General features: G+C 41.1%; 1 protein-coding gene across 1 annotated transcript; it reads right to left on the reverse strand.

Moving 5' to 3' along the window:
- Nucleotides 1-553: 553 nt before the first annotated feature.
- Nucleotides 554-24,175, reverse strand: LOC111668639 (constitutive coactivator of PPAR-gamma-like protein 1 homolog). Its single transcript, XM_023424740.2, has 17 exons — nt 23,384-24,175; nt 21,606-21,852; nt 21,438-21,520; nt 17,963-18,091; nt 16,900-16,990; nt 16,408-16,496; nt 16,062-16,312; nt 14,558-14,651; nt 13,585-13,806; nt 13,203-13,374; nt 11,820-12,069; nt 11,518-11,632; nt 10,648-10,857; nt 5,928-6,126; nt 5,438-5,579; nt 5,215-5,311; nt 554-2,244 (listed from the first exon to the last, which is right to left on the reverse strand). Exons 1-17 carry the CDS (start codon nt 23,855-23,857, stop codon nt 1,900-1,902), a joined length of 3,210 nt encoding a protein of 1,069 aa, XP_023280508.1. The 5' UTR covers nt 23,858-24,175; the 3' UTR covers nt 554-1,899.
- Between the last annotated feature and the right edge of the window lie 2,382 nt (nt 24,176-26,557).

The following is a 26,557-nucleotide window of genomic DNA, read 5'->3' on the forward strand; positions in this document are numbered from 1 at the left end:
ATTACTTTTACCTACAATTACATTCACTCTTAGGATTGTAGGTTATTTTTCCCTTAATAAAAAGTCATTTGATTTGCATTGGTTTTATGTTACATACACTATGGTCTTCATCAGCAGGTAGATTTTACTCAGTTGTCATGGAGATGGAGTTGTTAATAAGCCATCTGAGTGGCTTTTATGATTTTATCCATAGCATATTTTCCAATAAATCAGTGACAACTGATTTACAATTTACATTTACACTAAATTGGTTGAAAGCTCTAGAAATATTTAGTAGTTTGGATTGTTCGTAAAAAATGTCATCAGTCTGAAAAAATGTACTTTACTAAATTATCGGTTATAAATCATGAGTAGTGCATGTTGGACTTAGAGTATTATTACAGCTTTTCTCTCTTAATTGGTGTTTGTTGGTGTTCAGAGGTTGTTAACATTTGAGCAGATTTGTTCTCTCTACTGGCGTTTAAAAAGAATGCATGAATTTAATATGCAGGACAAAAGGTCAATTATCGATGTCTTCAGTATGATGAGGGATAAATAATAAACAAACATCAGCTTGTACTAAAAGAATATAGTTTTATTAAGCATTGTAGCTAAGTTCCCTTCAAATATATCATTCCACAATCCATCAACATACACTCAAACCCAACAGCAGTTCATTCTTTTACAATCTATGAGTTAGGAAGAAACTCTGATCAACTTACAAAGAAGGTAACCTATTTAGCTCTTGCGGGGGGGCTTGGGGGAATACAGTACACCATTTCTCTGATCACTAATGAAAGATGAAAAGCTTCAGGAGAATTAAGTGGAAATGTTAAATGATGATTCTGGTGTAGAAGTAGTGTGAGTGTAAAAAACAACACTAAAGTAAATCTCAATTGATTACTGGCTGATGGCCAAGAGGGTCAAGCATGTTGCCTTTAGCTACAAAAGGGGTGATTTGATCAAAAGCTTTAATGTGATTTTTTTTCTTCAGATATTTGACTAATGCAGAAAACAGCAACAGAGAACAATATAGTATGAATACACTATTTCAAAGTAGCTAGATAACTTCTTGTTTGTTTTTTTGTTTTTTTAAATTAAATGCAACAGAGGTCAATATCACAAAAAAATTCAAGGTCAGAACAAATCTGTTACTAACAGTTAACATCATTTATGGGCTATCACTGATATTAGCCATATCATTAATTTGAAAATGGGCACAGTACTTGAAAAGATGGAAGAAAAAGGACAACATGCATAATAACTACACACCTCGTAAACTGTAAACCATGCAGAAGGTTTTTGTTGAAGCAATAATACTACAGCTCTACGTTTGAAGAAATTAAGCCGAGTATCAGAATTTGACAAAGATCTTTGGCGTCTGATTTTAGAGCCGTTTCTTGAAATGTTACAGCGATATGACTGAAACCGCACGGAGATCATCTCAACTAATGGACCGAGTGGCTTAAATATGAACCAAACCGAACGTGATGGCCAAAGGCGGACATGTTGCATTTTTACTTTTACCTTTACTGTTTATACATTTGGTTTTTCATCAAGCAATTACCATGACAACACAAAACTGATAACCATACTATGGCAAATACATGGTGCCAAGTACTGGAAGAGTATCAACCTAAAATATTCCCAAAACAAAGCTTGTTAAAGCTTTAATATTCTAATGAAAAGGAAAAGTGTCATTCTCATAAGCATGTAGAAACCTTGGTGATGAGGGGCTGTCACCAGGGGACTCCCTTAACAAGCAATGTGTCATATATTTGTGTGTTTACTGAGAGGGATCCGAATTTCATCTCTGTTCTTTGAGAGGAACAATGTACATTGACTGTAGGCTTTCTAAATTTCCAGGTTTTCCTAACCCTGCTCCATCTTTCATCCTTCACCCTCTCTAGAAAAATAGTTTTACACTTCTTTTTTTAAGACAGCGGCCTCCAGACCTTCATCTCTATGGCAGTCGCTGTCTTCATTTAGTGCATTTAAATGAGGATTAGTATTGCACGTCTTGGAGTCACTGCTAAAGGCACTTTCAGGTTGGATGAGAGCCCTGCATTCCTCTTTATCGCCATTCAGCTGGTCTTGCTCTTTGTCCTCCATACCGTTCTCTGTGGTGGAGCCGTCACAAGGTGCAGGGGAGGATCTCTTCTCCTCTGGCGTGGGCTTCTTTTTCTCCTTTGCTGCTTCATGTGCAGGTGTATGAGCAGGTGTATGAGCAGGTGTATGAGCAGGCTTGTGAGCAGGCTTACTCGGCTACAAGGGACAGACAAAGATGTAACGGATGTTAAATTATTGCCAAAGACTGCTACATTAACAGTGACTGTCAGGATCATGTAATAATCCAGGGGCCAGTTACTACATTAATGGGAAAACAAGTCAGATATCGTCTTGACATTTGCAAAGGAATGAGCAATCAGCAATCGTTTTGATGGTCATTGATCACCAATATCATCGTCCATCGGCACAACCCTAAGAGTCAGACTTCAGATAGATGTCTCAATTCATCCGTTGCACAAAGCACATTAGTTCTGGACTATCTTAAATCAGACTGTGGTACAATGAATTCTGGGTAAGTTAAGACTTTTTTCAAAATAAAAAAATGGCCAACAGAGGAACAGCATTCAACCGCTCAGCTCCATTTACCCTCAGAAAAAAATGTTTCTCTTTAGGAAGAATTCAACAGTTACAGTGAATGAAAAGGGAAAAAAATAAAATAAAATCTGATTTGGAAAAAAAAAATGGCTGTGGTCCTTAAAAAAATCTTTCTCTTTGTTCTCTTTATAACAATGTTAGCAAACTGCAAATTATGAGCCATGTTTTCTGTTTTTTTTTATTGTGGGATGCTACTGGTCAGCGCAGGTGTCACTGATTGTTACCATGGTAACATTGGTCTTAGGCCTGAGTTAGTCTGGGGGTAAGGTGTCTAATGTTTTTGGTTGGAAAGGAGTCAGTCTTTATTTTTGAACATTAGACTGATCTATGAATAAAATGAGGACTGGACCCATAAAACTCTGTGTAGATTCATGACTAAAACTATATGTACACACAGAACCAGAAATATACATTCACATTCTTTTCATGAGGCTCCAGAAGCAGCTCAGGCTGCCACTGACTGTCCTTTATCCTGTTTCACTGGTTGATTGTAATATTCCTAAAAAAAAACTTTTTCTCTCAAAATTTTACATTTTTAATTCTTGTAATATTACATGAGAAAAACTCATTATATGTATGTTATAATATGATATAATAATATAAACTTTATTCTCCTAATATTATGACTTTATTCTTGAAATTTCCGATTTTTTTTTCCTCAGTGTGGCTCTAATACTACTATTACCAACAGGCTGCATCGGTAAGGAATCTTTACATTTGTTTTGCCATTGAGTCCTTAATTAAGACCCACTGTGAGAGTTGTATTTTAAATGCAATGACGATAAAGGCTTTCTATCTAAGTGATGCCCGCCTTGCTTCTCAGGGGAAATCCCTCCATACACTATTAGTTCACTATCAGTTTTATCTGGACATTTTTCCTGCTTGTTTTATGATATCAGACAGTCCACACGTATAGAATGACATGATCTTCAGTTGGGACTTCCATGCTAAATGTCAAGCATTTTGCTGGATATTCATATTTCCATGCAGCAGTCATGAATGAAGACTGAAAATGTAAGGAAGTAGTGCTGCTCTGAAGATTACTGCGGTTTTAAAACACCTCTAGAGTCTGATCATGACATGAGAAGAATCACAGTTCAAAAATCTAAAATCACCTCTTCAGGATGTTTCCTGGTTTATGAAATAGATTTTATTTGTGTATAAAGCATAATTACTGATAACTGATAACAACTGATATATTTCCAGTGCAATGTAACAAGACTGTGTTTATCTCATTTACCTTGTGCTGCTGCAGTCTTTACCTTCATGTGACAACATTGACTTTGGGCTTACGCCATGTTGTTAGTCGGCAAGACTGAGTTTGTGAATTTTATGTAAAAGTGAATTGTGCACTTACACTCATTAAGATAATATACCAAGAAAAGGGGCAATATTTCTAACCACAAAAAAATGCATTGACTGACAAGCTGCCATACAAAGTGCTATTTCTAACAGTGGCACAGAAAAAAAGGTCAACAACCCACACATCTGGCCTCAATTTCACACTTTAAAAATTTGAGTAATTTTGCTCTCACAGACTGAAGGAGGATTTATCGGCTCTGGCTCTGAGCAGCATTGATGTAAACACAACACCCAGGTGAACTTGCTAATTTTCTGCTGTGACGTCTTTCAGAGCACAGACACTGTGAACACACCTGTCACCTGTCCAGCACGCTGCTGTTAAACCAGAAACACTGCAGCTACACCTTCCTCTGAGAGGGAGCTGCAGCCCTGAGATAAGTTCTAAAAACACAATCACCGATTGAAGTGTCTCACATGGAGGCTCTGACACTTCTACAAGAGCAACAGCCTGGGATGAGACGGCGGCTAGCAGCTCACTCTCTTTTCACTGTGTCCGTGTGCGTGCTATGTAAGTGCATGTGATGACGTCACTTCTTGCAGTTGTGTCTGTCCTCAGTCTAAACCGAAAGGCAAACTCGACTGGCAGTGGAAAAGGAGTCAATCAGGTTTACCTGCGTTTAAAAAACCTGCTTATACCTGCTCATTTTGGTGGAAGTGGGGGACAAAGTCCACAGAGAGTCCACTTCTGCCATTTTAGAATTAAATTCTTCACTACTTTGTGTTTCCTTGCTGAGCTGCAGTGGAAGCACGGTAACAAAAAGAGGAAATTTCATACGAAAAAGACTTTGAGTCTGGAAGACAGCCACTTGATTTGTCTGACAGGGACAGCTGAAGCCTTAAATTAGCTTCAGTTTGGAGCACATTCTGGCACAGAATGAGGACTGTAGACTTCATCCCCCATCACTTCCACTGCAAATGTAATAGGAAGGGTTCTCTCAACAGCCACTATGACCAGGAGGATCGATTACAGCCAGAAAAACCTGCTGTAAAGTTCATATGAGCACCTGACTATTGTTTTAAAACAGACTGGAGAATTTGTGAACCTGTCCTTTAACAGACTGAGGTCAATAAACGTGAAGCTGCTGCACTATTTTAATGTGGAACAGACACTGAGGTAGACTCATTAACATGGAAGCACAGGGAAAATTGACACTCCCAGCCTGTGTGTATTTAACTGTAACTGTAAGTACTGATTCATCACTGACTTACCAGGTATGCTCCCTGACTCTGGAAGGCTCGGGGGTGGTACCTGCCTCCTCGACCAAAGGTCCGTATGACAGGTGTGGAAATCACTCCTCTCAGACGACTACAGAGGAAAAATAATCCCCAGGGTTTACAAAGAAATAATAATAATAATAATAATAATAATAATAATAATAATAGGTACAACTGATGATAAAACACACATGACATCTTAACTTTCTGTTCTCACCCTCTAGTTGGTCCACCAACAGACACCACCTGGATGGGGAAACCTCCTCTTCCTCTCCTGCGTCGAGTTCCAGCCCACTGACCCACCACAGTGCCAGCGATCTCCAGCTTCCCGCCCTGTGACGAGATCCCTGGAAGTCCTCCTTAGAAAAAGGAAAAGCAAATGATGTTAATCTGTGCATGTGCATCTGGAGTGCATTCAGAAAGTATTCAGACCCCTTCACTTGTTTCACATATTGTTATGTTGCAGGCAGCCTTACGCTAAAATCATTGAGTCATTTTTTTCCCTCATTCCCTCAGTATTCTAGGATAAATCTAGGATAAAACACAGATAGAAAAGCTGTAATAATGATTTGGACACGGTTTGGTTTAAGGAGGAACGTTTAAGGAGGAATGGAGACCAGCTAATGTATGAAATAACTTTAAGACAAACTAATTCAATGACCAAATACAGAACTAATTGGCCTGCTAGCATTTGTGGTTGTACTCACCAGGCATTCCCCGACCTCTCCCCTGAGGAGGCATCATCGGGGGTGGGGGGTAGAAGGAACTGGTGGGGGTGTAGAAAGGCATCCCGTGAGGGGGTGGAGGCAGCGGTGGGGGGAATGGAGGAGGATGAGGTGGACGACTGAAGCTGAGACCTTCCAAGATACTCTGACGCATCTTCTCCACCTTGGCAACCAGTTCAGACTGATGACAGAAAAATTCATCAAAACCATTTCTACAATTAACATTTACATCATCACCAGAGTCCCTACCAAAATTTAATAGACTTAAAGTTAGGACAAATGCGTTCAGGCTGCAGTGCTTCATTTTAAGAGGACAGGGTCCCCCAGTCAGGACTGTCAGAGTGACCGATGCATCGACTCGTGGGGTGGGGTGGGGTGGGGGGGGGGTTGTCTTCGGTATTTTATTGGTCAGGTTCTTATGGTTCGTTGGTTCATCGCACCTTGCACATGTAGTGTCAGTTCAGCTGCCCCACACCACACTCCTGAACGTGGCTCATGTTTTACCTAAAGACTCATGTTTTAAAGGGATAGTTGAGGTTGTTAGACGTGGGGTTGTGTGAGGTGGTCATGCATAGTCAGTGTGTTACCTGCAGTAGATTCAGATCAGCCAGTGAACAGAGGCAGCAGGGAACACCGACACAGAGGCAGAGTGATGTGCTGCTGTGGGCGGGGCCAGCGGAAAAAACATGTTTTAGACACTTTTAAAAGACGCCCATGGAAACAATCCAATATCTGTTTAAATGTACGCTTCATGTAGAGTATTTTATGTAGTTTATCTTCTCGTCAAAGGAGATCTAAAAACAGCAATTTCCATTGGTACTACATTTTTCTCAACTGGTGAATTACCATATTCCTACGCACTGTATTACACCACAGGTCAGCTGAGTGAATCAAAACCTAAACTTTACTTTGTTTTAAGAGGAAGATAACACACTGAAAATACTCTACATGAAGCGTACATTCAAACAGATATTGGATTGTTTCCATGGGCGTCTTTTAAAAGTGTCTAAAACATGTTTTTTCCGCTGGCCCCGCCCACAGCAGCACATCACTCTGCCTCTGTGTCGGTGTTCCCTGCTGCCTCTGTTCACTGGCTGATCTGAATCTACTGCAGGTAACACACTGACTATGCATGACCACCTCACACAACCCCACGTCTAATAACCTCAACTATCCCTTTTAATGTCTTTATGTGAAAACATAAGATTTCCACACAGTCAGAGATCAAAGTTGGCGCCTCGGTCGGACCTCAGTACAGACATGCTAGTGTCTCTGCTGCTGGACAGTTGGAGCAGCAGAGCAGAGACTGAGCAGAGACTGTCAGAGCAGCTGACAAAAGAGTTGCACAGCACTGCCTCTTGCCGTTCAGTGCAGTTCCTACGGCTGCGGCGTAATACACTGCCGTTTGTGTTTGGTCATTTTTTAAAACAAGACTAGGTTTGTAAAGCCTGCATTGATCGGTGTACTGTGAGGGAGTATATGGCTGTACAGGCAGTCTGCATCCTGCCTAGTGTCAGCTGCTCTCAGCTCTTTGTCTGTTCTCCTCTCTCTGCTCACATATACAGTGGTATACACATATACAGCTGCATTTCCAATAAAGCCGTTCTCATTTACATGTTTCTCTGTTTCTGTTGTCATGACAACAGAACAAGTTTGAAACAGTGACTGAAACGTGGCTCATTAAGACTATATTTTAACCAGAAGTTAATTCAAAGCCATTTCCAAGCTGCTGCTAAAATCCTGATTTTATAACCACGATGTCATCTGACAACATCACCAAACACATCAGTTAAAGACAAATACTGTGCTGCGATTCCAGCTGGATTCACATGTAAAATGATCACTCAGAGAGAAAGTTAGAAGCTCATTGACATCAGCAGCCGTGTGATCAGCATAGAGGGGGGTGTCTGTGGAGGGAAAGCTCGACCCTGCGCTCGCGGGGCAATGGGGCGACTCTCCTCTACGGAAAATAGCTAAGGTTTGTCCATAAAGTCACAAGACTAAAGTTGGTTCATTTAATGACAAAGGTGCTAAGTTGGGAACATTGCCTGTAAATGCCCCTGATGCCATATTAGAAACTGTTTGTGCCAATTCATTTTGGAAGAGCAACGGTCAATGAGGAAACTCCAAGACTCAGCCGGCTCACTCAGGAAACATACGGGGATGTAGCGCAGGACCAGTCCAGACCGGTGCAATAAGTCTCCTCCACTGATCATCAACTCATCCACTTATAGTGACTAGAATATTTTGCAGCTTTAAGAAACTGTTTTCACCTGTTCTGAGAAAGAATAACTGCACAACTGACTGTGGTGATTTATTTCTTACTACCACTCCTGCTTATTTGATGCAAGTGGGAAAATGAATGGAATTCACTTTTTCTAATATTGATTTGAATTATTTAAAAAAATATTTCCAGTTGAGTCAGTGAAGTTTTCAGACTCTCAAATCTGTAGCTACAATGTTTCTATAAATATGGAACAAGCGTGTTAACAGACTGGTACGTGAGCCCAAGCTGCTGTGCTTCCTCTGCAGGTGAATGTTTCAGCACAATAACAGCACAAAGTTGTTTGATCAACTTATTATTGAGTGAAACTGTTATTTACCTAGTGATACTTAAACCATTACTTTGATATTTGATAAATACCTCATTTCCAATTTGTATTAACATGTATCTGACTAATCTGGATATGAAAAAAACAATGTGGACCACATCTGGAGGACCTTAGATCTCAGATTCCCGTGTTAAATGAACCGTTTTCAACAGTGATCGATATCATCCTGTAGCACACTACAGCTGTGACTGCTCATGTAAATTACTGTTTCAACTAATGAACATTTTAATCATTGATTGAATTCATTGCCTATTGCTAAATTTTAATATATATGTATAAAAAATAGAGTAAAAATCACAAGGTCTCAGCCAAAGACAGCAACTTGGAACAGACCACAGTCCAGGACAAAAAGATATTTCATTCGTAACGCTACAAAACAAAGAGCAGAAAATCCCCAAACTGATTTAAACAGTTTTTTAAAATATGTGTTGATTTATGTTCTGTCAATCTACATGAAATCATGTCATATGCAAATGTAAATCACTGACAGCTGCATGTTGGAGCATTTGAATAAAATCAGGCTCAACAGGCTGTTAATACTGTTAAACAGCTTTTTGTGCAAATTGAATCTGAGCTGATCTGAACATTGTTAAGACTGACATGTTACGACCTTCAAACTAAGTGCTGGTCAGATGGTTTCTATAGCAACTGAAACTGTGCGTCTGAAAACAGACAATCTGACAACCACTTTATGCAGCAACTGGCCAGATGTGCAGAGGGGATTAAACTTTGGCCCTGTTCACACCTGCTTTAAAATGCATCTTGAGTGACCACTTGTAATAGCATCTCACTTCCTGTTATATATGCAACAGGTATGCCTTCTTTTAGCCAATCTGACAAACGGTTTGTACTTGTGTGTGTGTGAGTGAGAGAGAGAGAGAGAGAGAGAGAGAGAGAGAGAGAGAGGGAGAGCAGGGCACAGAGGGGTTGAGTAAATCAATGCTCTGCTCACAGCTCCACAGTGAAATCAGGTTTGATCCATTTGAATTACTAATATATTTTGGGTTCATTATAAACTGTGTTGGGACTAATCATACTGTGTCAGACGATGTCAATAGAGTAGCTGGTCCTTCAATGTGGACCAGGATGCATTCACGTTCACACTGCTAAAAGAATGTGACCACATGTGGTCCAGAGTCCAGACCACCTCTGAATGTGGTCTGAGTGATCGGATCTCAAATGCATCTTCAATGCGTCTTGGGTGCGTTCACACCTGAACTGAGAGCTGAGCACCTGTGATCACCTGAGACAGATGTTAATATCTCCGGTTCGTTTATTCTTCACATCACTTCTGTGCAAACACCATGAATGCCTCTGAGGAGCAACAGTCTGAAAGTGCGCGCCGTTATTTCCATTTGTAAGATTCATCTTGACAACAAAGACGGCAACAGGGGGCAGAGAGGACCAGGCTTTGATGGATGTAGACTTGTTCTGAATAGTCCATTCAGAACAAGTCAGTATAAACAGTTTTTGCTTTAAATGTGGTTGGACGGAACTGATAGGATTACTTCTGGCAGCAAGTAAAAAGGATGTCACAAGGAAATTGGCTAAAACCACAGCTGCCCACTGATGATGAATGGATAGGAATAATAAAAAAAAAAAATCTATATTATGGAAAGGCTGTCATTTTGCCTCAAGGTCCAAAAAGAAAAATTTGACCTGATCTGGACCAGGTGGACTGAGATTACCTTACATTACATTAAACCTATAAGGTCAGATTTTAGTTGATTTGCCAGAATGTAACTTGTTTTATTTTACTGCATCTAACAGCTCGCTCTTTATTATTTCTTTTCCCCCTCAACTCCCGGTAATATCTCAGGTAAAAGCTTTCCATGTTCAATTGTAAATAATTAAACTTATTGTTATAAAAGAAAACCAGCGGAAGAGCCAGACAAACATACCGCATAGTGTTATGTTAAGCAATGTGATTCCCTTGCAGTAATATACTGATACTATTTAAAATGATTGTGTGATTGTGGAATGTATGCTTTTCCAAATAAAAAAAACTGCGGTTGGACTAGTGTGAGTCACACTGTGGCCTTTAGTTGCACCGTGTTTTGCTGACTTGTGTTTGGTGTGGATCAAGCTACCTGACCATCACAGAGGTCAATGAGCTGGGCTTTCTCCCTGTTGGCCCTGATGAGTTTACTCTGGAGCAGTTTGCCATCAAAGTACATCCATGGACAGCAGTGCTCCCAGGGAATAGGCTGTCCACACGCGTCGTTGGCAAACAGAGCCATATCCACTCCACTCATGAACAGAGCGGCCAGCTGGACTCCTCGAGGGTCCAGGTTGTCGATCTGCGGAAGAGAAACATCCACACTTTTATACATGTCCGAATGAGAAATAAATGACAACATGTTCCTGTAACAGCCCCCCAGAGCATTCAGATTAATGAGGTGCGAAGCAAAGCACACAGCAAGCGTAAGCAGCCCATTCACTCCCAGCTGCCAGAATCCAGCAATGGATGACCTAATCCAGCCAAAACAAAAAGCCAGCAGACACAACCTACATTTTCTGACACAGCAGAGAGCTGACAGAGCTACACACAGACAGACCACAAGGACCAAAGTGCACAGCTCGTGTGGATGGTTTACATTCACAAGGCCAAATGAGGGCAGAGCTGCAGCTTCTTTACAACTTGTGTGAGACATGGAGTTGATAAACCATCCACACATGACATGAGAAAACGCCTCAAAGCTCTACAGATACATCTTTCAGTGCAAAGCTATGGCCTCAGGAACATGCTTGTACAAAACAGGGTTTTACACCAGCATGTTTCTGTGTCTGCAGAACATGAGGAGCACCGAGAGAAACAAAACAACATGAAATCCAAAGGGAGCCAATTCTCTCGTCAGTCTGTGGCTTTGATACAAAGCATGTGAGCAATTGACAGCCAGTCATTCATGACTGTGTGTCTTTCTCGGACACTCCTCACATAACAAACACTACAAAATCACCTTTAGTTCCTGCAGCTGGTCAGGCTCATAAAGTTTGGGAGAAAGTGCTTGGGCTAGGAAAGCGTCAAGTTCGTTACGACGCAAAATTCTTACTCCTGGCCAATGTAACATAAACCTGAAGCAAAACACAGAGGGTTAACAGAGTTACAAAAACCAGGAACTGATCAGCACTATCTTCATGAATCCTCACTGCCTTTCAATTTACGTCACACTGCACTCTCTTCTCACCTATACAGTGATATCTACATACTGTATCTGTGTGTAAAGCCACAGTTTGTCCTGGATTTCAGCAGCCTACTCACCGTAGCACACAACAGAGCACCAAGAGGGGTGTGGGGATGTTGGCAGGGTTGAGCATTGCGGGAGTGTCAGAGCGCAAGCAGGCCAGGAACGCCCTCATCCTGCGGTTCTTGTCCTCCACGGCCTTCCCCAACCACAGCTTCTTCAGGTTGGGACAGGTCCACTCCCTGAAGGGCAGAGCCTCCACCAGCTCTGGGGTGTGGGGAGACTTGCCTTTGTAGGCGGCCCACTCTTTGACCATGACGTGTGTGTCTGGGGGAGAGAAAGAGGAATTAATGATATCAGAGTTGGTATTTATCAAGTGTTTTCAGAATCACTCCTGGGTATCACACTTAAAATTTACCAAGGTCTAAATACAATCGATCCTATCGCAGAGGGAGATGAGAGCTCAGCAGTGACTCTCCTGCAGGGCAGAAGAAGTAGAGGCAGACCTGGACTGATAAATTGGCCAAAGCTAATATATATCGGCAGATTTCATTTTACAGCAGATAAACCTGTGTCGGTGCACAGTGACTTCAGACAGTATTCAGCAAGTTTTTCTTCACTTTTCACAACCTCTACTGTAGGCTTAAGTTTAAGTGGATAAAAATGCCCAAAACTCTACACTCAATGATCCATAACTACAAAGTGAAAATTTTTCCTCCACCAACCAGCAAAGGTGCAGGAAATATGGTCACAGTCTCTCATTCCTAAGCTACAATATTGAATGATGACCAGGAGTGTTTTTGCTTAACATTATGATGTCACTCTTGTCTCTCTGTTTGGACTGAGGACTCACACAACTGCAAGAAGCGATGTCATCACAACCACTTACAGAGCACATACACACAGACGCAGTGGAGAGAGAGTGAGCTGCTAGCCGCCATGCAGACTGGTAAAACAAATCTGTCATGTCTCATCTTCAGGTTGGAGCTCCTGTAAAAGTGTCAGAGCCACCGTGTGAGACGCTTCGATCTGTGATTGTGTGTTTTTAGATCTCATTTCAGGGCAGCAACTCACTCAGAGGAAGGTGTAGCTGTGGTGTTTCTGGTGTAACAGCACCATGCTGGAAAGGTGACAGGTGTGTTTACAGTGTCTGTGCTCTGAAAGACGTTACAGCAGGAAAAGGGGTAAAATCAGTGTGTTAACCCGGGTGTTGTGTTTAGATCACTGCCGATAGGAGCCGATTAATACTTGGGTCTGAATGCTTTTGCAAATGAGAGATTGAGGTTTTTGATTTCTAATACATTTGCAAAGAAACCACTTTTTGAAGTTTGTCATTCCACTTTGTCATTACAGATTATTAAATGTGCATTTTATCCATTTGCAGTTACATCAACGACACAGTAAAGTGTGTGAAAAGGGAAGGTGTGTGAACACCTTCTGAATTCACTGTCAGGACTCACATTCAGGGAGGCAGTTCTTCCTCATGGCGAGTCTCTCAGCCTTCTTCCTGGCCTCTGCCAGACTGAAGAGCACTCCGTAAACATACTGACGGATAGGCCGAAACAGCTGCACTGCTGTAGGCAGGTCTTTGTTACCTTCATCTTCAATGGTGACAGATAGTTTAATCTCTCCCTGCAAAGACACACTGTTACCTAAATGCCACACAATGACACAATGGTGTGTGTGTGTGTGTGTGTGTGTGTGTGTGTGTGTGTGTGTGTGTGTGTGTGTGTGTGGAATTACTATATTTTCATGAGAACAAATTTTTAGCAAAGAAATCAAAGCTACAAGGAGCCTCAACCCAAACATCAGAATGACAGTAGATGACCCAGACCCCCTGACCTTTGTGAGAACATGGTAGATGTAAGGGTACATGAGGCCTTTCTTGTGTCTGTGCTCGGCCACCCGCAGGACCTCGGGAGCCACGGCGGGGAGAGGTGGGATGGTTATGTCCATGTGGTTTCTGGTTGGCATGGAGAGCAGGGAGGGAATCTCGGCATTCAGGCTGTGGAGACCTGCAGCCTGCAACCCTGGGCTCACAGCAGAGGTCACACAGAGGTCAGCCTGAGGACAGACGAAACATCAAAGATGGCGCATTACAAGCAGCGCCAATGGTAAGAAATGGTGTACGCTTCCTGTCTCCGAAGAGGGTGTGGTCACAATTGCTTGTTCATGTCGAAACATAACAACAATACAACACTAGATACGGTTTGAATTTACACCTGATTTTGCTGATTGTTTTTATCTGCTAGTTTAATATCTGATCAACACAAATCAAAGATCATATCAGTCTGATACTCTCTCCGTTTTCCCTCCAAAAACTGTTCAATAATAATAGCAATAATAACATTATTACAGAAATGCAGTTGGAAAGCCACAGCAGTTCTTCTGCAGCAGGAACCAGAGCCGACAGAGAGAAGAGATCTGAGTTGTGAGATCTCTTGAGAGTTTGTTCCTGAGACAGAGACACGTCTGAATAAAGTTCATTTTCTCCTGATCTGTCTGAAAAATGTCATTTTAATGTCAGAATGTTCTGAAGATCTGAGGCTTGTGAAAAATGATCCAGTATTTATTTCAGTGACTATGAGGCTAAAGAATCATAATGTGTGATCACGTTCACTTCTCCCATTGGAGTGAACAGACTCAGACCTGCTGCTGGTCTCCTAAAGGGGCGGGGAGGTGGACAAACCCACGTGACACAGCTACAGGAAATGATTAAAGGTGCGGCATCTCCTTTCTCAACTGTCTCTGCTTTAGTCACCTGGTGAGATTTATCATCAGGTCCAACGTGTGGTATTCCTGATGTTGGACTCACTTTTTTTTGGTCTCCCAGTTGTCCCTCTGATGTGTTTTCAGAGTGAGAAGTGTGTCCATTCTTCTCCCATCCTCCTTTATGGTCATTAACATGACTAAAAGACACAGTGAAAAGATTCTGGTTGGCAGTGTACCATAACTGAAAATGAGGGTGGCCTGTACATACAGGAAAATAATGGTCAGTGTCATTTGTTTGCAGAAACATGCAACAGCCTTTTGACAGTCTTTAAGAGCAAGTTTCATTTGATCCAGTATTTATTGCTGGACTTAAGTTGCTGTACCAGGCTAGTTTTTGACACAACAAAACACAACAAGCAGTGAACTGAAGAGAAAGTCTCCTACAAAGAAGTGAGCGGGTACTGCTTCAAGAAAAACAATTATCTTCATTGTTAATTAGCCGTGATTAAATTATTTTCTTGATTGATCATTTGTTTGACAAAATCGCAGAAAATAGTGAACAATGTCAAACATGGTTTTATCAAATTCCTTGTTTTGCCCGATTAATGGTCAAGAACTCAAAGATATTCACTTTACAATCAAAATCAGCTGCGGAACATCTTGGTTTTTATTCGGGCGTCCATGTTAACAGGTTAGAGCGAACAGTGAAGCAGGTGGAGACTGTTGCTTCTAGTAAAGAAGAAATGATTTAAGTAAACGTTACAACCACTTAACAATACTGACGGAGGATGTGACGAGGTTCGAGCAAAACGTATGTGAACGGTCTGCAGGCTGGTCTTTATATCAAGGGCAAGAGGGGAGGGGTCTATATCAGGAGACACACAGTGAGGTCCAAAAAGCTTTCATCTTACTCCAGGAACACAATGCCTCACACGGAGGCTCCGACACTGACAGGAGCTCCGACCAGGCTGCGAGACGCAACGGATCCGTTCTACCAGTCCGCACAGCGGCTAGCGGCTCACTCTCTCTCCGTCTGTGTGTGTGCTCTGTAAGTGCATGTGATGACATTGCTCGTTGTGTGTCCTCAGTCCGAACAGAAAGGCGAACTTGTTTGGCAGTGGAAAAGGAGTCAATTGCCTTTTTAGCAGGTTTATCTGTGTTTTTAAAAAACCCGTTCATACCCACTCATTTTGGTGGAAAAAAGGTTTTAGGAAGCAGAAAAATACAAAAGCACGCCGCTTGACGTGCATGCGTCTGGGAGACTGTTGCTGGTTGATGCCTTACAGAACCTAACATGAGTTAAATTAACAACAGTAATTAACCATGGTAATAAACGGTTATAGTGATAATTAAAATTTAATGGTAATACGTCTGGCATTTTTACTGTGAGTTAGTGTGAAACTGGTCGCAGTTTCATCTCAATTTTCAATTTCCCATACTGACCATACACTGTGCAGCCAGATACTAAGTTTTGACCTGGGCTTTTTGTCATCAGTGTCTAGAAACAACCCTGTAGTGTGATCACCATGTGCCACTGCATTTTACCACAAATCCTCTTCTCCACGAATAAAGACAGTAACAGAGAGAGCTGCTTGTATTGAACTCACTTGGCAGTCGAGCCTGAGCTCTCTTCGTTCTCCGAGGAGGAGGAAGTGGAGGAGGCGTTGAAGAAAGCAGCCTCTGTGTGGTTGGGGCTGCCGGCCGGGCCCAGGTTGATGGGAGAGGACCTCTCATACAGCGGTGTGTGCTTCCCTTCATTAGGAATGTTGCCGAAGCTGTTCTGCTCTGGGACGCCTTTGTCCGCCGTGTCCAGAACCAAGCTGCGCTCCACCAGAGGGTCTGGGTACGAGTGCTGGACCTGAGGACAGACGGGAGAAACATTAACACATCGTTCTCATGACGCTGAGCTGCCTGCAGTGCTTCACTGTTCATTCAGTGACTCTGACGTCTTACCCCAGGTTTTACAGGCAGCGGCACCAGTGGAATGTTGAGCATTTTTGGAGATGGCACTGCAGCAGGCACTCCCATGTGTTTTGGTCTGACTGTGAAACAGACACAAAAAGCTTCAGCATACGCACTGAAGAGGCTGGATCAGGGTCCAGTTCTACGAAGACAGACTCTGACTGCGGCTTAGACAGGACAAATAGTCAGTCTTTAGATAGACCGAGACTAAATTCGTGTTTTGCACAAAGCAGTTTAGTTCTTGACTATCTTAAGCCGGACCGTGGTGCAAAGTATTTGTATGAGCGTTTAGCAGTCTCTGAGCTTTACTGAAAAATACTGGAGCATGTGACACTCCTCAGCCACCAGCTATAAATCTGTCTTTATCTCCAACAATCATCTGCTACATGTACCAGGACGATCAATGGAGACTGTCCAGTCCATCTACACATGTCAGAGCTGCGGATGAAAGCCCACAGTATGATCAGACAAACAGAAACCCACCTAACTGTGGAGGAAAGTAAGGGGGTTTGCTGGCCAACGAGTAGTACTCCACTGCCTTCTTGAAGCGTACGACTTTGTCATCAGTGCACGACTGAAAGAAAAAAACATTGGGTTATCATTCACTGTACACAAGCAGGGAGCAGGTTAATTATTATGAAACCTTTATTTACTATTTGACTTTTCTTTGTGGTGGCTTGATAATTATCTGTCAAACAATGATTCAAATGTTCAAATATATATCCTCCTCTGTTCAGCTGACGTCAGCTGATGGTAATTTATTTTATTCGTTCTATTGCAGTGTGCACTGTTTGCATGTACTGGTTGGTCATTTGCTTGTCATTTTTAGGACTACAGATGTTCCAGTTGGTTATAAAATTCAAATGAGAAGAGGAGACGGTGACGCTGGTATAATACGTGACTATAATACGTGATTTTACAACAGTGTTATTAGGCCACATGATCAGCTTTTTTCCTCATCTCAGAGCTCAGAACTCATTTGTGACCTATGTTTCAGTCTGTGGTAAAATATTTTTCACTTCCCACAATGCATGTGAGACTGCAACTATATACTATATTCGATGTTGCCACCAAAGTGAGTGAAGGAGAAAAACTTTAATTACAAATAAACAGCATGTAAAAACTACAATTATGACACTATGTGTTCTCGAGGTATCGCATTCACTACGTCAACCCCGCGTTTTGTGAGGTCACACTGACCTTCACCTTTGACCGCCAAAATCTAATCAGTTCATCCTTGAGTCCAAGTGAATGTTTCTGCCAAATTTGAAGAAATTCCCTCAAGGCAATACTGCGATATCATGCCCACGAGAATGGGATGGGTGGACGGACAACACAGAAAACAATATGCGGCTCTGACAGTCAGTCTGTTCAGCTGCAGCTGGTGTGATGCTGCATTTACATTTACAAACCTGATGAACACCATTAAGTCTGGCCGTGGATTCATTCTGTGTATGTGATGAAAACAACTTGCGTCACGTCCATCATCTCTCCTGCAGACAACAGTGACATGCCAGTTCTTCGCCATCTTGATACTTTTTCCTACCTGTGAATGCTTGAAGATGTCCTTGGCGATGGCCTCCAGGTCGCTGATGTCTGGGATCTCGCGGACATAGTCGGCAGCAGCCTTGATTACAACATCGCAGGGTGGGAGCACAAGCTGGTGGGCACGCACCTGAGGAACGACAATTCACTGAGGTCACGACAGGTCAGCCAATCATATTTTAGGGAATATTTCACTAACAGTAGGAATTGTGATCACTGCTTTCTATCCTGACCTTCATATCCTCCAGTAAGATCTGGGATTCTCGTGTTGTTCAACCTGAGATTACAAACAGCCTGTGCTGGTTTTCACACAACACTTTCCATCTCAAATTCCTGTTTAAATTCTGCACACAGATCAGACTGACAGACTGCTGAGCTCACTTTTTTCAGTTTTTCAAATTCTATTGTTTATTCATGAATAAATAAATGTATTTATAAATGGTTTATTGTTCTATGCTGTTTTTGTAAACCCATTTTTAAATCTTAAGTATGTATTGAAGGATTAACCGTTCATTTATAAATTATTTTTTTTAGTTCCTATTTTTAATGCCTGTTAAAATATGAAGTTAAAGAAATGCTTTATTACTTTTCCTTTGACATTCCTGGTCCTCCAGACATTTTGCTTTGTAAGATTCAAAAAGTGATTGTTTTGATATATGTTTGGTGTATAACAACATGAACCAAACCGAATTATAACTAGTAAAATGATTTTTTACTTCAATGTGTCTTTAAGTGCTGTTGCCACATTTCTTCTTACTTTTGCAGATATTTCTGAGTCTCCCAGTTAAAGCTACACCTGCTGTGTGGTTGGTTGAAAGACAGAATAAACAATAAATTAATTGCCTCAGCTCTTGCCCTCAAAGACAGATTAATGGGTAAACAACTGTCCCAGTGACAGCAGCTGCAGAACCACACAGATTCTACAGAGCAGAGAGACTTGGAATATGAGCTTTTATAGCTTCAACACTTGCACTAGTTTGAACAAATTTTCATGGCAGCATTTTTAAGTATTAACATGAAGTATAGTGCAGTTTGAGATAACAATATTTGTAGTCCACACTACTATGTTTTCATTTTAAAACAGCGGTTTCTTCTGTAAACAGGAAGTAGATTGTCCACTCTGCGGTTGGTTAGTTGCAGAAAATCCTCTGAACGAGGAACAGCAAAGACAGGTGTAGCATTAAAATACAGAATTAAACTGAACAACAGCTGCTAGCAAAGACAACAAGGTCAGTAACGCTTGTAATTCATTATCATGTTGTTTTCACCACTGGTAGTCGAGACTGATGAGACCCAATCAGGGAGCGACCGTGGGTGTCATTGTTTTTCAAAGGTCTCTGTTTTCACCCGTCCAGATACAACACAAGAGTTTTCGGTGCTCGAAATGTGTTTCAAAAACAAAACCTAGTAGTGTGGACGTCTAACAGTCTTTTGGTTACTTCGTACTCAAATCAATGTTATTTACGTTAGCATAAGAATATAAAACCTGATCATTTTGACATAATGATTGGCTCAATTGTATTTTTTACTTTCCCTGTTTTAAAAAACTGATTTGGTGACACTGGGAGGAACAAAGACAGGACTAAATAGACATCATTAGAAACCAACCAAGACATTTAGTAGTCAGTGTCAGTGTTCAGGCGAGTGTCATTCAGCGGTGGAATATAACGTGTGGGTCTGCACATGTGAACCAGATGGCTCTCTGTTTAATCACAGTTAGTCATTTCAAAACTAACAGCTGAAACATTTAGACGCTGTGCCCTGAAACTGTCTGGCACCGTTGTCCTGCAACTGTTTGATTCAACCATTCACCGACCCAGTATCTTATTTCTGTCAGCTGTACTGGCCTTTCAGATTCAGCCAAACCACTACATCTAGCTCACCTAGCTCATCTAGCTCATCTAGCTGGGTGGCAACTGGTGGATAAGCTCACAGTCCTCTCATCTACATATCTGGTTAATTCAGTGGCAAATTCAGTCTCCCATTCCAGAAAGCTCCATGAACTGCAATTATCATATACAGATAGACATCATCATTTTACTCGACAGGCATCAGAGGGTCATTTCCTGTTGCCACCATGTAGAACTGGTTTAATACAGAGAACAGCTATATATCGAGCAATGGTGGCATGAATTCATTACCACATTTCTTGACATCAGAAAATAGTACGATATGTTTTTTTTTTTAAGTTAAGATTGTCATTGTCCACACAAGGAATAGTATAGAACACTATGACTTTGTTTTATGTTTGTTAGGTTTTCTGAAATGGATACAGGAGCTATTTCTTCCCACAAACTCATAATTTCTTTTTTTTTTTTAAGACTTAGCGAATTGAATTGTGAAATGAAATCATTAAAAGTATTGGTCATTGTGTTCATAGTTCAGTACGAATTCACAAGAAAGACCTAAAATTTGTACTTAAGTTCAATAAATTAAGGATGAAGGTAGAGATGTTCCAATACCATTTTTCCTTCCCAATACCGTACCTGAGTTTGTGTATCAGCTAATACCAGTACCAATCCAATACCATTGAATTTAAACATGTCTGGAGCGCCTGTGGTGAAATCCTGATTTTATAACTGCTACGTTGTCTGACAAAATCACCAAACAAATAAATGAAAGACAAAGACTGAGCTGGGACTTCAGCTGTATTTACTGAAACATGATCAGAGAGAAAATTAGAAGAGACGGACTATCTTTCTTATTGCGTCTCTCACACAGAGCAAAGCCTCCGTCTGGAACCACAATAGTTTATTCTTCATTTACTTCAACTCCAGAACGTAACAGACTTTTATAAGAGGCAGGTCTTTATGTCTAACTGTGACCATATAGCCTCATCTCCAGTTGCTGGTGTTTCTGTTGTTTACATGTTATTCTGATCTGCTAGTTTCTTTAGCAGTTACCGACGACTTCTCTCTCTCTGCTCAGTGTGTCTTATGTTTAGTTATTCCTCTGCCTCCTTTAGTAATAATGATACATGTAATGACAGTAGTTTATTTGCTGTAATGGAGGAGAGGCTCAGTGTATTGGAAGCTCTCCTCCTCTTCCCTGCAGTTCCTCAGTAGACTGCCTTTAACAAGAGTTGTTGCTCCAAATCCCCTGTCTGCATCCATGTTTGTAGACTTCACAAAGCTCCTCCAGAACCATTAAAGACATTACACATATATTTAAACTTTTTAATTTATAACAACTTTCCTTATGTATAGAAATTCAATCAGGTGCCCCATAAAAACAATGTTTTACTTTATGTTGAGAAAGTGAACGACAGTGGTGATCTCTGAGAAATGACTTAATACAGCAGGCTCCAGTACTCCACTGCAGGAACAATGAACTGTCCTGTAACAACAATATTCATGTAAAGTATATGCTGAAACGCTGCTGCAATCCCTCAGTCATTCAAGAACAAGATTCATAACTCCCTGTCATTACAGTAGATTAACAGCCCAGTGGTTGTAAGAAAATAAAAACCAGTTTACCTTCAAGGATGCTAACGGATGCTCTGGACCAAGTAAGCTCCAGTGAAAGGCAGCCAAGTCTTCATCAGGCAGTATGTGATTTCCTGTAAAACACATTACAGTGTGGTTGTGTTAGACAGCCTCATCTGAACCATCAGTCCCATTTGTGTCCAGTAGAGTGATGCCAACCTAAAAGTGATGCAAAAATGACAAAACGATTTGGGTTGAGATCAAGCTGCCGTGCCACTTCGTGCATCAGGTACTGGCTGGTGGTGAGACTTTTGCCGTTGCGGCTCAGTTTCAGGGCATGGGCACTGAAGTAGTATGGGATGTTGCACAGAGCGTAGTCGGAGTCGTAGGCCACCAGGCCATGGAAGCCATTCTCCCTGCATAAGGCTATCACTTCCAGGTGGTGGTCCTCGATGCTCTGGACAACCTGAGGAGTGGCCAAGACAAGAATTAGGCTTTAGATGGGACAGCCTCAAAATAGACCTCTTACACAGACATGGTGCATTAGACACTCAACTAAAGTCTGTAGACACCAGATTATAAACCATGTGCAGATTTAAAGGAGCTGCTCTTAGTGTGTAAGCCCTACACAGCTGATTGGTTACTCAAAACAAACGACACAAATAATAGGCTACACATTTAAAATGTTATCCAGAGTCTAAACAGAATCATCACGTGGACACTGACACCAGTTAAGTAGAATTTAGCATATTACATAGCCCACTGCATTGTCATGATAATATCTGGTTCATATTTGTACCAGTGATCCACCAGTCCAACTTTATTTCTCCTGATGCCTCATTTCAGAGAACTTGCTGATCATGATCTTATATGTGACATGACAAGTCAACAACCTGCTAATAAAGGTGGTTGAATTAAACTAATAGGTTTAACTGGCAGCAGAAACACAACATGTAAATGAAACTGACACATGAACCGTATTTAATGTGGATCAGGCATCTTCCCAATAGCCTTAATAAGGTCAGTATTTACTCCAGTACCAATACAGTAGGTCAAAGCATTCCTGATTTTTGCATGCAAAAAATGGAAACAAATTATTGCCCTGTAAACCAATTAAAATGTGTGATAAAAGTTCTGCAATTCTGCATGCTAGAGAAAAAAACACTACATGTAAAACGAGATGCATCTTTACTGTTTTACTGAGTTACTTAATATTCTCAGGTGAATCAAGGAAATGGAAAAATGATTGACAATAATTGTTAGTTGCAACAGTGAAATATTTATAAGTTTTTGCAAATGCACACATTTATACATTTGTACTTCATATTTCACTGCTGCAACTAACAATTGTCAATAATTTTGATTAATGGTTTTGTTCTATAAAATGGCCATCACAATTTGTCAGAGCTAAAAGTTGATGTCTTGCTTTGTCTGATGAACAGTCCAATACCTGAAGCATCAATATCACATTTAATAGACTGTAAGCATTCATTTATTCTGGTATTTTTGCTTTTATAAAAATACATGATTAATCAATTGTCCAGATAGTTGCTAGTGAACTTTCTGTTAATGGACAAATCAAATCCTTTCTAGTAACATTGTGTGTATGTTTCAGAGTGACTGGCTTCTCCTTCTGGCTGTCTAGGACCCTCAGTTCAGTATGTCAGCTGTTTTAGGACATGGCAACATCTGGCCTTTTATTAACTGACCAAGCCCCATCACAGAGCTGATCACATTCATTCACACTCTGAGGTAAGGTGACAAAATCAGAATGAGTTCAGTTAATTAAAAAGCAGGTCACTGACACCACTGCTAAGACAGAGAGACACACGGATTAACTTGGCGGAGTGTGGAGATAGCTTTGGTCATGGGAGAAGTTAGCATTGATGACATGGTGGGCAGGCTAGCAGGCTAACCACAGAGCCTGCTAATGTCTGCCGGCGGTAGTCCACAGTGGCTCTGCTCAACAGGCATTGCCAGGCCGAGTTTTCACTCACTTCGACGCGGAACCTGAGGAGTGCCAGTCGGATGCAGTGGGCCATGCACACGGGAGGAAGGAACCAGACTTTGGGCGGAGGGGTGCCCTTATTCTGGACGTGGCTGATGATCTGCTGGGCGGTCTGCCTCTCATTCACCTGCCGTTTGACCCACTCGTGAAGACGGCCTTTCTCCAGGGCGCCATTGAAGCATACCAGGAGCTCAATGTTGCCGTTGAAGCAGGCCTTAGAGAGGGCAGCCAGGTAGCCCAGCATGTGGTTCCACTGACCTCCACTGACCCAGTCGGTGTAGAAGCCTCCGTAGAGCCGGTGGAGGCAGTTCTCGGCGTCTACCAGCAGTCTCAGCGGACCCTGTGGGGGTCTCTGCCTGCCACCTCCAACCATACTTCCCCGAGCCAGCTTCTGGAGCTCCACCGGCACCACGGCGCTGGGGCAATGCTTTTCAATGTATTCTTGGAAACCTTGAACACCCATGTTGAGCTTGTTAGAAAAGACGGAAACTTAAAAGTTGACTGTAAAAACGCGAAATATCAGTGGAAATTAAACCGGTAGTAGTTTGCAGTGCGCCTGTGCCCCTGACAGTGACTAACAACCGGTCGGTAGCTGTGGATATTGCAGGAGTTAGAGTAATTTCGAAAGAAACGAAATAAGGCTGCTATTTAAGCATCGTCAGTTTTTGGGTGAGTTGTTTTTGGTTCATGGCTGTTAGCTGCCATGTGTCGTTTCACGGAGCCATGACTGAGGTTGTGAATCTGTCCGGAGTGAGAGGGAGCGAGAGTGGAGCACGTGACGTAATGACGCATAGGCACGTACAGAGGCACGCAGAAGGAAGCAAGATAGTTCACTGTCGCTTCTTTCTGCATTTGCTTTAATTTCACTCAGTTAAAGCCAAAGCTTTGACCTTGAGAGACAACAGCGTGGCTATCTAGACCTAAAATAAATTATATAATTAGTGTCAGTGAATGTAGTTGTCAAAAGAGCAACTGTGTGATGTTTTTCTATGATCTATACAACCGAATCACGCACACGGCGTTAGCTAACTATAACTAGCAAGAACAACAAACGTGCAATAGACAGAAAACAAACACAAAACAGTCAAAAAACAACAAGGAACAATGTTTGTTTTGTTGTTTTTTTGTTACCTATGCGAATCAGTGACTGTAGCTCTTTAACATGTAGGTTTGAGAAGCTGTCAGGTTTAGCGGAACTGATGTTTGGAAATGCTGGGTGTGAACTGTATGACAAGTTTGAATCTTTGGATTTGATGCTTTAGCTTCCTGATTTGTGGTGAGGTCAAAGTGGATTCACAGTTTTATACCAATGAGCACGTTTGTAGTTTTCCCATTTGATGTAACGGAAGGGTTTAAAATGAATTTAATGTCACCCAACGAGAGACCTAAAATAACTAAACTAACTAAAAATGACTTTCACTATACCTTGGAGCAATAGCATTGCAGTGTGATTTTTAGAGTATTGTGCCCTTGACTGTGCCTATCAGTGCCCTCAGCAAACTATGATTCCTCTCTTTATAAGAGTAAATAAAAAATGTGTCTACTGTCACAGAAGAATGTTTCATTAAATATAAGTAATATAACAGATTAGGCTAGTCAGTTCCCTGGATTTTCTTCTTATTTAGTAGAACATTTAGATTTTGGGTTTATACCTACAGTTTTATGGGGTGTAAAGCATGCACATCAAAAAGCACTGTCACAGGTGCTGGTTCAAAAAGATTAAACTAAAGACAAAAAAAAAAAAAAAGAAAAGAAGATATTATAGCTTCCAGAAATGTTTGGATTCTGATAAAAAAAAAACAAAAAAAACAAAAAAAAACCAACTCATTATCACGGGTATCATTAACAAATGATCAAATGTCACTGTGACTTGGTTTATATAGGAAAAACCCATTCTGCCTTAAAACCATTATCTCAGAACATAAAAGCAGCATATATGCAAATGATCAAAAGAACTCTATGGCTGTGCACTTCATCAAAACATGATCCTTCCACACTGAGATACATAGGGATTCAAGATGTGAAAACCCTCAGAAGGGGAGGTGATATCCCTAAATTTAGATTTTGATCTTAAACCTTTTTTGTAAGTAGTAATAGTTGAAAAATACAAAATACTTCTTCCCAATATGATTAACAGATTCTCTTTACAGACATCTTAATGAATATGATGGTCCTTTTCAAGAACCTATATCTGTTGATGTAACCTTCAGCCTCCTTCCTTGATTTTTTATCTTTTTTGTTGCAGGTGTGTGAAAACTCTGGCCAACTGTTAGACTGAGCTTGCCTGCAATCCAGAAAGTCTTGGGCATGTATAATATTACGATTTTCTACTTTTATATATATTTTTCTATGTAGTATTTTTTCAATATTGTTTTTTTCAATATTTCTATGTATTTTGCTATTTAGTAGTTTTTATACTTATTTGACTTATGAATTATATTTGACTTGCCTTTTGATAAATTGTATTCTATGTGTGTCTATATGACTGAACTTGGGCCGATGTTTCAATGTGCTCTCAATACAGACTGTCCCATCCGCTATGTGGTAGGATCAGGCAGTGTTGTCCAGCTCTGCTCTGATTGGTTCACCCTGAGGGCAGTCTGAGTAAATCGTCTATCACAATCACCTGTGTGAGAAGCCTGTGTCTACATAATGCCTGTTGTGGTTTGTGATGGTGATTTGACAGTGCCTGATGAAGATCCTTGCAGAGTGAAATGTTGCTGTTTTATTAAAATTTCTGGGAGCTATTAGCACAGTGTGCAGCTTTTCTTCTTACTTTTACCTACAGTTTTGTAAAATTTAAAGCCGAGAGAAGCAGACACTGGAATTGCATACTCTTAAATAATGTGACTTGGATGAAAAAATATGTAATTCATTAAATGACCATCAAGTCATCAGTCATCTAGTAAGTTCCAAATGTCCTAAGAAGATAATCAAAATTTGTGAATGAAGTAATGTCAGTAGTAATGAAGTAATGTTCAATACCCCTAGAGGGCAGCATACAGTTAGGATGTGTGTGTGTGTGTGTGTGTGTGTGTGTGTGTGTGTGTGTGTGTGTGTGTGTGTGTGTGTGTGTGCAGCAGTTATTCAGAAGTTCTCATTTTTTTTTGGCAAGCTATGTTTTCTTAACTAGTCAGAACATTTGGAACCTTTAACCGAGGAA

Source organism: Seriola lalandi, unplaced genomic scaffold, assembly GCF_002814215.2.
Source record: "Seriola lalandi dorsalis isolate HSWRI2012SDOR001 ecotype SW California unplaced genomic scaffold, Sedor1 jcf7180002054748, whole genome shotgun sequence".
Lineage (NCBI taxonomy): Eukaryota > Metazoa > Chordata > Actinopteri > Carangiformes > Carangidae > Seriola > Seriola lalandi.

Coding starts and splice junctions, on each gene's coding strand:
- LOC111668639 (XM_023424740.2), bottom strand. CDS start 23,857: ATGGGTGTTCAAGGTTTCCAAGAATACATTGAAAAGCATTGCCCCAGC. Junction 10,858..11,517: donor ACCAGCTGCAGGAACTAAAG/GTGATTTTGTAG, acceptor TCTCTTCCGCAG/ATCGACAACCTGGACCCTCG. Junction 2,245..5,214: donor AGAGTCAGGGAGCATACCTG/GTAAGTCAGTGA, acceptor TGTCCCTTGTAG/CCGAGTAAGCCTGCTCACAA.